Source organism: Hemiscyllium ocellatum, chromosome 13 (assembly GCF_020745735.1).
Source record: "Hemiscyllium ocellatum isolate sHemOce1 chromosome 13, sHemOce1.pat.X.cur, whole genome shotgun sequence".
Taxonomy (NCBI): domain Eukaryota; kingdom Metazoa; phylum Chordata; class Chondrichthyes; order Orectolobiformes; family Hemiscylliidae; genus Hemiscyllium; species Hemiscyllium ocellatum.
Genome location: NC_083413.1, coordinates 12,516,330 through 12,528,420, shown reverse-complemented (window position 1 = coordinate 12,528,420; position 12,091 = coordinate 12,516,330). Strand labels below are relative to the sequence as shown.

At 43.2% G+C, this 12,091-nt stretch overlaps 1 protein-coding gene across 2 annotated transcripts in view; it reads left to right on the top strand.

The window, feature by feature from the left end:
- Positions 1–12,091, top strand: part of wwtr1 (WW domain containing transcription regulator 1) — a 165,784-nt gene that overhangs the window by 116,094 nt on the left and 37,599 nt on the right. For both annotated transcript variants that reach the window (XM_060834539.1, XM_060834540.1), the window contains exon 2: positions 10,735–10,859. In XM_060834539.1, coding sequence (XP_060690522.1) covers positions 10,735–10,859 — 125 coding nt within the window. The remainder of the gene's footprint in view (positions 1–10,734; positions 10,860–12,091) is intronic.

Here is a 12,091-nt window from a genome sequence, read left to right as displayed (position 1 = left end):
AGATTTTCATTTAAATTTTATAAAAAGTCATTAAATCATAAAAAATAACATTCATCCATCAGCAGATTCGCACTCTATCTGCTGTGGTTTTCAACATTTAACAATCTTATCCTTGTTTTGAATCTCTCCATGCCCTTTTATATATGTGCACTCTAGAATGCCCATGTGATGAAGGGTTGAACTGGAAACTAATCTTACATACACTGAAGTTTTATTTACAGAAACTCACAATAAAAGCATGTTTCTGTAAACTCAGCAATCATAGTTAAATCTATATGTGAATTCTCCCCAGTTAATAATGCCCATAATTTGAATATAATTAAATACCCAATTACGATACAGTTAACACAGTCCTGTCAAGATGATTGTACTCCTTAAATTCTCCTTGTTCACCTCTGAGTTTTACCACTGCACCATTGGGCCTTCATTGCCTATGCCCTAAACTCTGTAATTCCCTTTCTCTTCTAGGGTGTTTCTTAAAAACAACTTTTCTTGAACAAATGTTCTTGTTCATGTGTCTTGTTCATCCAGACTCTGTGCGATAGTGTTCCTGTGGAATGTCCTGTATTTTATTGCTTTGAAAGCACTATATAAATACAAGTTGTTATTGACATTTAATGTCACATTTTGCTTATTGCTGTAAGGTCAGGCGATACAGGACCAATAACTAACACTTCCTATACAACCTTCACACTGAATGGCCAGACGTGATTTGCTGCTATCCATTGCTTGCTCCCTTGGAAGTGCAGTGTATGCTGAGCAGTCTGGCAATCCCACCCAGGACTGTGCTGTTGCCATGGCAGGTTGCTGAGTTTCAGAAGGCCTCGGCTGGTGTATCACAGCAGTACTGAGACTGCCACCTCAGCTCAAGATGCCTTCATCCTCACCAGTCCCCGGGCTAAATTCAGTCTCCTGTTGTAGGGCAAAAGGGCAGTGTTCAGACAGAATTTGTTGCCCCTTGCCAAGATTTTTCATGGAGGGCGACTGCGTAACCATGGCTACGCAGCCGACTACACATAGCAACAATTTCTCCAGAGGTTGTTCTGTGGCCGTCCCTCCTAAGTTGAGCAATGTTTCCCATTTTTCATCAAGATAAGCCTCCGTGAAGCTGATCCAGCATTGCTGAACTTTGTTAGTCAGCCTGCCAAGCCTCAGTTTATCAGAGATTTATTTTTAGAATGTGCAATGTGTCCACACCTTAAATTGCCAAACACGGCAAGCAATTATGTTGTGCTCTGTGCAAACATAAAGCACACACATTACACCTGAGACCAGTTGTACAGGCTATGGTGAGAGCACCTCATTTGTTGTTTACAGTGTAACTCTTTCAGTTAACCTTGTGTGGTGATATATTACTGAAGCAGTGTGACTGGTACCTGTCATACAGTCTTGCTTTCTCTGGGCCTATTGTGCTGAGTTTGGAGTGATTGATGTGGGAGTACAATACAATTCACTAATTACTCGCCTGTCCTGCCTTCAGTGAAGAGGCTTATTAAACTGGAAAGGCTGCAAAAAAAGGATGCTACCGAGACTGGAGGGTTTGAACTACAGGGAGAGGCTGGGTAGGCTGGGACATTTTCCCTTGTCTGTAGGAGACTGAGGGGTGACCTTGTAGAGGTTTATTAAATCATGAGGGGCATAGATAAGGTGAATAGCAAATAGCTATTCCCCAGAGTTAGAGGAGCTCAGTACTAGAGGGCAAAGGTGAGAGGGGGAAGATTCCAAAGGGACCTGAGGGGCAACTTATTCATACAGAGAGTGGCGCGTGTATGGAACGAGCTGCCAGACAAGGTGGTGAAGGCTGGTACAAATACAAAATGAAAAACAAAGTTTGAACAGATACATGGACAGGAAAGGTTTAGAGGGATATGAACCAATTGCAGGCAAATGGGACTAGCTATGATTAGGAATCCTGGTTGGCATGGATGAGTTGGGCCGAAGGGTCTGTTTCCATGCTATATGACTCTACGACTCTAAATGCTGTGATTGGTCAGACCCTGCCTCCAGCTTCTAGCTTCAAATGCAAAAGAAAGAAGGAAAGAAAGAGTGAGAAACAAGATTAAGAAGGGACCTCAAAAGAGGATTAAAAAAAAGTGAGGAAGACCGAGAACAAGAGTGTGAGAGAGAATGGGAGTATTAAATGGAATATTGTCCTTCATTGCTAGATGGATGGAATTTAAAAATAAGGAGGTTATGCTGCAGCTGTATTGGGTGCTGATGAGGCCACATCTGGAGTACTGAGGACAGTTTTGGTCTCCTTACCTGAGAAAGGATGGACTGGCACTAGAGGGAGTGCAGAGGAAGTTCACTACGTTGACTCCGGAATTGAGAAAGTTGTCTTATGAGGAGAGACTGAGTAGACTGGGACTGTACTCATTGGAATTTAGAAGAATTATGACGGATCTCATAGAAACATATGAAATGATGAAGGGAATAGATAAGGTAGAAGCAGGGAGGTTGTCTCCACTAGCGGGTGAAATTAGAACTAGAGGACATACCCTCAAAATAAAGGGGAGCAGATTTAGGACTGAGTTGAGGAGGAGCTTCTTCACCCAAAGGGTTGTGATTCTGTGGAATTCCCTGCCCAGGGAAGCAGTTGAGGCTACCTTGTTGAATATTTTTAAGGCAAAGATTGGTAGATGTTTGAACTATAAAGGAATTAAAGGTTAGAGTGAGAGACCGGGTAAGTGGAGCTGAGTCCACAAAAAAGTCAGCCATGATCTTATTGAATGGCGAAGCGGGCTCGATGGGTCAGATGGTCTACTCTTGCTCTTATTACTCACATTCTTCTGTTCTAAAGGACTTAAGAAAGCTAAAGAAAGAGAGTATGAAAGACAGTTGGAATGAAAGTAAGAGTGAGGGAGAGAACAAGAGACAACACACAAGATGTGCACTGCAATATCCTGCAAATGGCAATGTGATCTTGGCTGAATGGATTAATCTTGGCTAGGCCAATATTGGACTCTCAGCTTTCGTTCGAAAGAGAACCCTGGGATTTCTTTTACAGCCAGGAATACAGCTGAGGTTCATTTTAACACCTCATCCAGTGAACTGAAGGAAATAGAGAGCACAAAATAATTCCACTGAAAATGAAAGGAAAGCATCTTCACAGAGGACAGTGCAGGAAGACTGAAAATTGTGTTCTTGTCAGGTAGTCTTGAATTACAATCTGCACATTGCTGTATATACAGTTAGAAGGGAGATGGCAGATAATTAGTTATGAAACACTTCCTATGTACCTTCCTAACTTCTTCACAGCTGTGTTTCTTGCCTTATCTTCTGCCCATTTATGTGGCTAAACTTGGGGTCTGGTGTCACTGTTTCTGATAGTAAAGGTATAGGAGGCTAAAGGCCTTTCTAATTGTGTCACTTTTTAATGTGAAACAGAAGCAAATCACTGCTGCAACAAATCCTGTCTCATCTTTCAACAGTGTAAGCTGTTTGGAAAAGTTTACAGGAGCGCCGAAAATTGTGGTCAAATGTTGACAAGCTCCTTAATACTTACGGTCTGAGCTGTTGTCGATTGGAAACTTTTCCAATGAGGAAGTTACCGTGCAGGGAATTTATTTATAAATATTTATGCTTCCATTCTTTAAGCGTGCAACAGTTCCTGTGGTTTCATGCGAGCTTGATTTGTGCAGTGCTGGATTGAGCCTGACTTTAGGAAGATAAAAATAGGAGCAGAAATAGGCCATTCAGCTCATCAGTCCTGATCTGCCATTCAGTATGAGCTGGTCTTGGGCTTCAATGCCACTTTCCCAACCACCTCCTACATCTCTTGATTCCTTGAGTGACCAAAGATAAGGAGAAAGTAAGGTCTGCAGATGATGGCGATCAGAGTTGAGTGTGTGGTGCTGGAAAAGCACAGCAGGTCAGGCAACATCCGAGGAGCAGGAGAATCGACGTTTTGGGCATGAGCCCTTCATCAGGCAATCTCACCCTTAAAGATATTCAATTGGTGTCATGAATTTCATTTCAATCTTCATATTTTTCCCTGTAAAGCATTAGTTTTTGTAACTAGACCGCAATCCTTTCCCTTTGTACACTTCAGTGTTCTCGGCCTTTATCCTGAAGGCACTCACTCTTGTACAGGCTGCATCTTGCGAGCACTTATGACCCAGTACATTGCCACCACTGTTAATTTGTATGTAAACTTTGATGACAAATAATGGAGGAAAGACTTGGGTGACACAATGGCTCAGTGGTTAGCACTGCTTCCTCACAGCACTAGGGACCAGGGTTCCATTCCTGCTTTGGGCGACTGGCTATGTGGAGTTTGCACATTCTCCCAGTGTCTGTGTGGGTTTCCTCCCATAATCCAAGGAGGTACAGGCCAGGTGAATTGGCTGACCATAGTGTTCAGTGTAAATGTAGGGGAATGGGTCTGGGTGGGTTATTTTTCAGAGGGTTGGTGTGGACTTGTTGGGCTGAGGGGCCTGTTTCCATACTATAGGCAATATAATCAGACCTGCATTTTCATAGCAACTTTCACCATCTCATTACGTCCCAAAGCATTTGTTTCAGCAGAGAAGGGCTTTTCTTTAAATGGAGTCACTTTATAATACAGAAAAAGCTATTAAACGTCTTGTGCTCACACAACATTAAAATGACCCAAAGCTTGTCTTGGAGTGAGAGTTAACTGACCAGGGAAACCCAGCTCCTTGCTACATTTAGTGGATTTAGCTATTCTTCCAGGTCCTGTGGCTCCACATTATACATCAATGGGGAAAAGAATGCTACCCCCTACATGACCAGAGTCCTTGTCACTCAGCCCACACCAACTCCTCCCCTTAAAAAGAGCATCTCACCCAGACCCACCCTGTCCCCATAACCCTGCATTTCCCATGGCTAATCCACACATCCCTGTATGCTGGGGATAATTTAGCTTGGCCAATTCACCTACCTTGCAAATCTTTGGACTTTGGGAGGAAACCCATACTAACACAGGGAGAATGTGCAAACTCTACACAGACAGCCACAAGAGGCTGGAGTTGAACCCGGGCAGCAGTGCTAACCACTGAGCCACCACGCAAATTTATCGGACACCTTTGAGAGAAAATGCAAAACTAAAAAGTGCACATCTTGTGAATTCAGACTTGACAACGTTGTGCTTTTTAAATATGTTATGTCATGATGAAGTTATAGAAAACACAACGTAAACTCTTAATCCTGCTAATCATAACCTGAGCCTGAGGTGATTTATAGAGTAAGGGATTATAGCTGGAGTAAGTACCAAGGTTCCACTTCATGCCTGTATGGCACTATAGTTAAAAAAAAACTTCCTGTAGCGTGGGATCACTTTGTTTTAAGTTGGGATCTGTTGTTAGGGATACCTCTAAGGAGTTGCATGTCGAGTTTAGTAACTTTATTAACATGTAATCAGCATCGGATATACAACCAGTTTTGCTATTTAAGTTTCGTTAAAAGAAAGGGATGTTTTGTTAGTCTTCACTGCTGACATTCACTGGCCAGTTGGAGTCAGTTCTCTGTTGACCATGGTTGAAGAACCCATCTTTGAGGTGGGCAACTCTTTAGACCTTGGCTGGAGGCTAAGATGAAGGCGCACGGGTTATATTGGCATCTTGTATTCTTGACTGGGGAGACCAAAGTTTGGAAATACTAGAGGTTGCTCAAAGCAATGCAATTGAAATAAAGAACATTCAAGAATGGTGTCAAGTCTGAAGGGTTACACTGTACTTAACAGGAAAGACTAAACAAACTGGAGCACATTTCTGTGAAAAATAAAAAGCTGAGGGAATGATCTGATGAAATTCTTTAAAATGTTGGAAGAATCTGATAGGACAGAGGTAGAGAAAACGTTTCTGTTTGAGGTACATTCTTCAACAGGTGATCATAAGTACAACATGATATCAATAAATAGGAAATTCCGGACATGGCGAAAGTGTGGAACTTGCTACCACCTGATGCAGTCAATGTGAACAGTATAAATGTTTTTAAGGAGGAGTTAGCGAAGGAAAGAGGAATAGAAGGAATCATTAATAGGGTTGAGTAAAGATGTCTGAGAGGAGGTTGTTGTGGAATGTAAGACCAGGATGGACTGGTTGAATGGAATGAATATTTTTATGCTTTGATTTTTTGGATTGAATAGAAACATAGAAAATAAAACAGGAGTAGTCCATTCAGCCCTTCAAGCCTGCTCCACTCTTCATTAGAATCCTGACTGATCATCCAACTCAGTACCTTGTTCCGGGATTCTCCACGTACCCATTTGATCCCTTTAGTCCTAAGAACTATATCTAATTTTTTCTTGAAACATTCAACTCAGCCACTTTCTGAGGCAGAGAAATGTGGTGCAAAGATGGACAGTCATGTTGCTGGGACACAAGGTGGGACCCTAGGCCATGTGAGAGGGTGGCAGTACACTGGGTGGCATTCTACCTGCAGTGACTAGTAAAGAGGTTAACCCCCAGTCGAAGACAGCCGTCTGGAGTTACTAGTCCAATCAGAGTCAGGTCTGAAGCTGCAAGGTGAGGAAGAGGGCACCTTCTGGTTGCATTTGAAGATGAGATGGGTTTGGTTTGAAATGAAATGATTGAGTCTGCACCTTATTGTGAAGGCACAGTGGAAGGGCTCCCTAATGAAGGGCTTATGCTTGAAATATCGAATCTCTTGCTCCTCGGATGCAGCCTGACCTGCTGTGCTTTTCCAGTGCCACACGTTTAGACTCTGATCTCCAGCATCTGCCATCCTCACTTTGTCCCAGCTAATGATATTGGGGGGTTTGGGTGGGTGGGAGAGTCCTCCATGGCCAATAGGAGAAAATGAGGACTGCAGATGCTGGAGATCAGAGTCGTAAAGTGTGGCGCTGGAAAAGCACAGCTGACATTTCAGGCATAGGCCCTTCATCAGGAATGTACTGAGGGAAAGGGGACTGAGAGATAAATAATAGGGTGGGGCTGGGGGAAGGTAGCTGGGAATGCGATAGGTAGGTGGAGGGTTGATAGTGATAAGTTGGAGCGGAGAGTGGAGTGGATAGGTGGGAAGGAAGATGGACAGTTCAAGGGGGTGGTGCTGAGTTGGAGGTTGGGTCTGGGATGAGGTGGGGGGAGGGGAGATGAAGAAACTGGTGAAATCGACGTTGATGCTGTGTGGTTGAAGAGTCCCAAGGTGGAAGATGAGGCGTTCTTCCTCCAGGCGTCTGGTGGCTTGGATTTGGAGACCAGGACTTGCATGTCCTTGGGGAAGTGGGAGGGGTGTTGTACGGGTTGGCCAGTAGCACAGGCATTAAGAAGGGCCCTGAAACCTGCCTGGGTTTCTGTGGAGAACTCTCTAGAAAGGGGTGTCCAGTGATACAATTCATCTTTGAGGTGAGCCTTAAGTGGGAACTTAGCTGAATGCAGCCTCAATGTGCCATTGAATTCCACAGCTGGTCAAACTCCTGATGACCGGAAGCAGAATCCCTTCCAAAATTGTACCAGCCCTTAGACCTCAAGTGAGGCTCCATAGGAACTTTCAAGCTACCTGGTGCTGGTAAAATTCAACTCCATGTAACTCTACATAGTTAAAAATCACAAAACACCAGGTTATAGTCGAACAGGTTTAATTTGAAGCACTTGCTTTCAGGGTGCTGCTCCTTCATCAAATAGGTGTGATAAAGGAGCATTGCTCCAAAAGCTAGTGCTTCAAATAAACCTGTTGGACTATAACCTGGTGTTGTGTGATTTTTAACTTTGTCCACCCCAGCCCAACACCGGCTCCGCCACATCATAACTCTACATAGATTGTGCCCTCAGCCTTAAATGTGTGCAAGGTGTAAAAGCAAACAGTGAAACGTGTTTTCCTAGTAATCCATCTTCAATGAGCTATTGTATGTTTCCCGTGTACTTGGAAAGATCTCTAAGCAATTTTGAGCTGAATAGTTATAAGGAAATTGGGTGTAACTTTGGGCAACTTGTACCTCTGTTTATTGAATACAAGTGTGTGCGGCCTTATCTCAGAGATGAACAAATGGGCATGTCGAGACATGTTCTGCAGCTTGCACAATGCAACACATGGCTGTAAAAACGACATGAAACTTTTGTTGGGTGGGAGCTGTGCAGTCTGAGTGTTTGACACAAAACTCAGTGCAGTCACAAAAGATTGTTTTCTTTACACGAAAGCACTTGGAATGGGTCAGAGGGGGAAAAATAACGCCCTAAAAGCTGTGGTTTCTCAGTTGTCACAGTCGCATACATCATAAAACTTCAACCGTGCCATGAAGTGTAAGAAAACAATAATACACAGCAAGAATATAAGCACTGGGAGCAGAAGTTGGATGTTGGGTCTCTTGAGATTGCTCCACCTGTCGTGGCTGACCTCTTGGTGTTTTGTAATTCCACATCCCCATCTTCCCCTGATAAACTGTGATGTGGTGTTGAACTGGGGTGGACAAAATTAAAAATCACACAACACCAGGTCATAGTCCAACAGGTTTATTTGGAAGCACTAGCTTTCAGAGCACTGCTTCTTCATCACAGCCACCTGATGAAGGAGCAGCGCTCCGAAAGCTAGTGCTTCCAAATAAACCTGTTGGACTATAACCTGTTGGTGTCTGACTTTTTATCTCTGATAAACTGTGGGATTCCCTTTCCTGACAAGAGTTGATCCATCTCTGCCTTGGACATATTAATGACTCTGCCTCCACCATCTTCTGGGGCAGAGTTCCAAATTTGCACATATTCTCTGAGAGACAGCATTTCTCCTCCCTCCTGTCCTTATAGGGTGACCCCAAAATTTTTACTCAGTACTATTTCTGGACTCACCCACTAGATGAAACATCCTCCCCATATCTACCTTCTTTGATCAATTGGGTGCCGCTCATTAGCACTGCTCCCTTCAGAATGTCAAGGACCCAGGTTCAATTCTAGCCTCGGGTAACACTGTCTGTGTGGAGTTTGCATATTCTGTGTGTGGGTTTCCTCCCACAGTGCAAGGATGTGCAGGTTAGGTGGATTGGTCATGCTAAAGTTTCTAGAGATGTGTGGATTAGCCATGGGAAATGGAAGGTGATGGGATGAGTCTGGGTAGGATGCTCTTCAGAGAGTCAGTGTAGAGTGAATGGCCTGCTACCATACTAGAGGGATTCCAAGAAACCTCTCACTTTTCTCGACTGGAGTGACAGCAAAGCGCAGTCTGTCTAACCTAAGATAGCCCACTCATCCCTGGTATCAATCTATTAAACCTCCTCTGACCTGCCTCCAGCGCAATTGTATCCTTCCCTTAATAAGTTGACCAAACTGTGGTGAAAGCTGAAAATGTGTTGCTGAAAAAGCGCAGCAGGTCAGGCAGCATGTAGGGAACAGGAGATTCGAATTTTTGGGCATAAGCCCTTCTTCAGGAATGTGGTGTCCAAGACGTAGACTCACCAGTGCTCTGTAAAACTGAACACCCTTATTTTTACATTATAAAACATAGCTTTCGCCATCTTAATGACTTGCTGTATCTTCATGCTAATTTTTGTGTGACTTTTAGTCATAAGAATATCTAGATCCCTCATTATCTCAGAATCCTGCAGTCCCTCTCTGTTTGAATAATACTCCTTTAATTAGTTCTTCTTGCCAAAGTGAACAGCTTCACATTTTTCTACTCCATCTTCCAGACTTCTGTCCACTCACTCAACCCATATATCTCAGTCTGCATCTTCCTTACGTCTTCTTTGCAACAGGCTTTCCACCCTGGCTTTGTATCATCCACAAATGTTGCTACCATGCCTTTGCTCTCTTCATCTAACTTATTGCTATGAATTATAAAAAGCTGAGACCCCAGCACAGATTCCCTGGGACTTCATTCATTATATCCTGTCCTTCAGAAGACAATCCGTTTATGCATGGCCTTTGTTTTGTGCCAGGTGGCCAATCTTTTATTTGAAATAAAGTGTTACTCCATCTCTTACTTTTGTGCTATAACCTTTTGTTGTGCTACCTTGTGAAGTGCAACTTTAATAGATTCATAGTTTGTACAAGCATTACATAGGAACACCACCCCCTCTAAGCCATTCACCATTCTGACTTGTAAATATCTCACCATTTCTTCGCTGTCACTGGGTCAAAATCCTGGAATTCCCTCCCCTAGAGCCTTATGGATCTACCTACAGCACACGGATTACTGCTGTTCAAAAAGGCAGCTCACCACCATCTTCTCAAGGGCAACTAGGGAGGGGGGATAAATCCTGGCCCAGCTAGCGATGCCCACATCCTACATTGATGATTAGCCCAATGCTATGGCAGGATGGTGTATTATTCTCCCACCTTTACTTCTTGTGGCTTAGTGGTTTGTATTCCTGTCTGAGAGATGGTAGGTTGTAGGTTCAAATCTCTCTTTGGAACACGAGCCCAAAATCAATACTGACTCTGTAGTGTTGTGTAAGCATGGGCACTGTTTGTTTAGATGAGATTTTATGTCAAGGCCTTGGCCCGTGGTTGTTAAGGTTCCTTCAGGAGGAGTTTGGGTTCAAAGGGAAGGAAAGGAAGCGGGGAGTCTCTGGGTCGTTGACGTGATTTACAACTCGAGATGTTTCTGTTTACCATCCAAATTTGGGGTCTGTTGTGTCGCTCGGAAATGAGGTGTGAGAAAATAATTCCCGAAATTCCAGTGTGGTGCCAATGATGAATATTTGTCTGATATCTCGGTAGAGTGAGATGGTGATAATCGCACGTGAAATATCTTTTGTGGATTCGTACTGCATGTCTTAATAATGCGTTGAGTCTAATTCTTCTTCCTATCAATTTTCCACAGCCATGTAGACAGGATAACAACATGGCATGATCCGCGGAAGACCATGAGTCAGATGAACCTGAACACAGCTGGTACATCTAACCAGATGCAGCAAAGGCCCATGCCAGTCACTCATCCAAATCCTGGTGAGTTCCTATTTGATGACTGCAATGAATAACTACCAGATTTCAGATGCTGATCTGGGAAAGTTCAGCATTAATAATCAGAGGACACCTGTAAGCTGTCATCTTCCACTTTCCATCTATCTCCAGTATATCGATCTACTGATTTTATCTGCAATAAGCATGCCTCACAAATTGAGTGTACTGTGGAACTGACTCTCTGATCTATTCTCCTCTCTCTACTGACACACACTTTGCGTCCACTCCTGGGTCCCTGCCCTTGGGTGAACAAGATGTGTCGTTCTGTCTACGCACCCTCTGCCCTTGTTTTGCTCCGATCTCCGTACTGCATGCAAAACAGAACTTTGCACTGTACTTAGTTAGGTACATGTGATTACCATAAATCAAATCAAATCGAACAAGACCCACATCACAGGATGCAATGCATGTCCCTTAACTCTGAAATGTGAAATGCTCTCAGCTGTGAGTCATTTGACCTGCTTATCAATCTCTTTGAAATCTACTGTTGCTAATGCAGAGATCCCTACTGACTGGCTGTATTTCAGTCACTTGTGATTGTTGCCTTTTGTTTGTCCTATAAAGTTAATTTTTTTCCCTCCTACTTATTCAACTTAGCTGACAGTTCTGCAGTTGTGTTGGATTAGGGTTGTTGTTCCCTTATGGAGGAGTGTCTAGGTGTTAGTGAAATGGGACTTTCACTCTGTAATACCATTTGAAATTTAGCAATGTTCCTTTTGCCAGGTGCTGTTTGCTTTCTTGTGTTTTACTTCATGTTTAGATTTTTCCTGAGAAAAAAATTGGGTGTCAAATGTATTTGCTTGATAATGATCATATTGTTTGAGTTCTTCTCTGTTTACCAGCCTGACCCTTTACCAGATAACAATGCCATTGAGTGTTTCCTTTGTACCAGTGATTTAGCAAGGAGTTTCTGTACCAACATTGAAATTTGAGAACCCTGTTGTGCACCAGCAACAGTTGTAACCATTAATCCACTCAAATAATAGAGTTGTGTTGCTGGGGGTTAACAGCTAAGAAGGCAATCAATAAGATTGTCAATGCTCCAGAGCTCACTGGATTCTCTGGGGGGAGTTTTGAAGAAGGATTTTCTAGATTCTGCTGTGAGGCAACTGGAAGATCATTGCATAGGATACAGAGCACAGAGTCAGAACATTCAGTTCAACCATTTCAATGCCAGTGTTCATGCCCTATTTACACCATTTCTCATCTCTAACTTA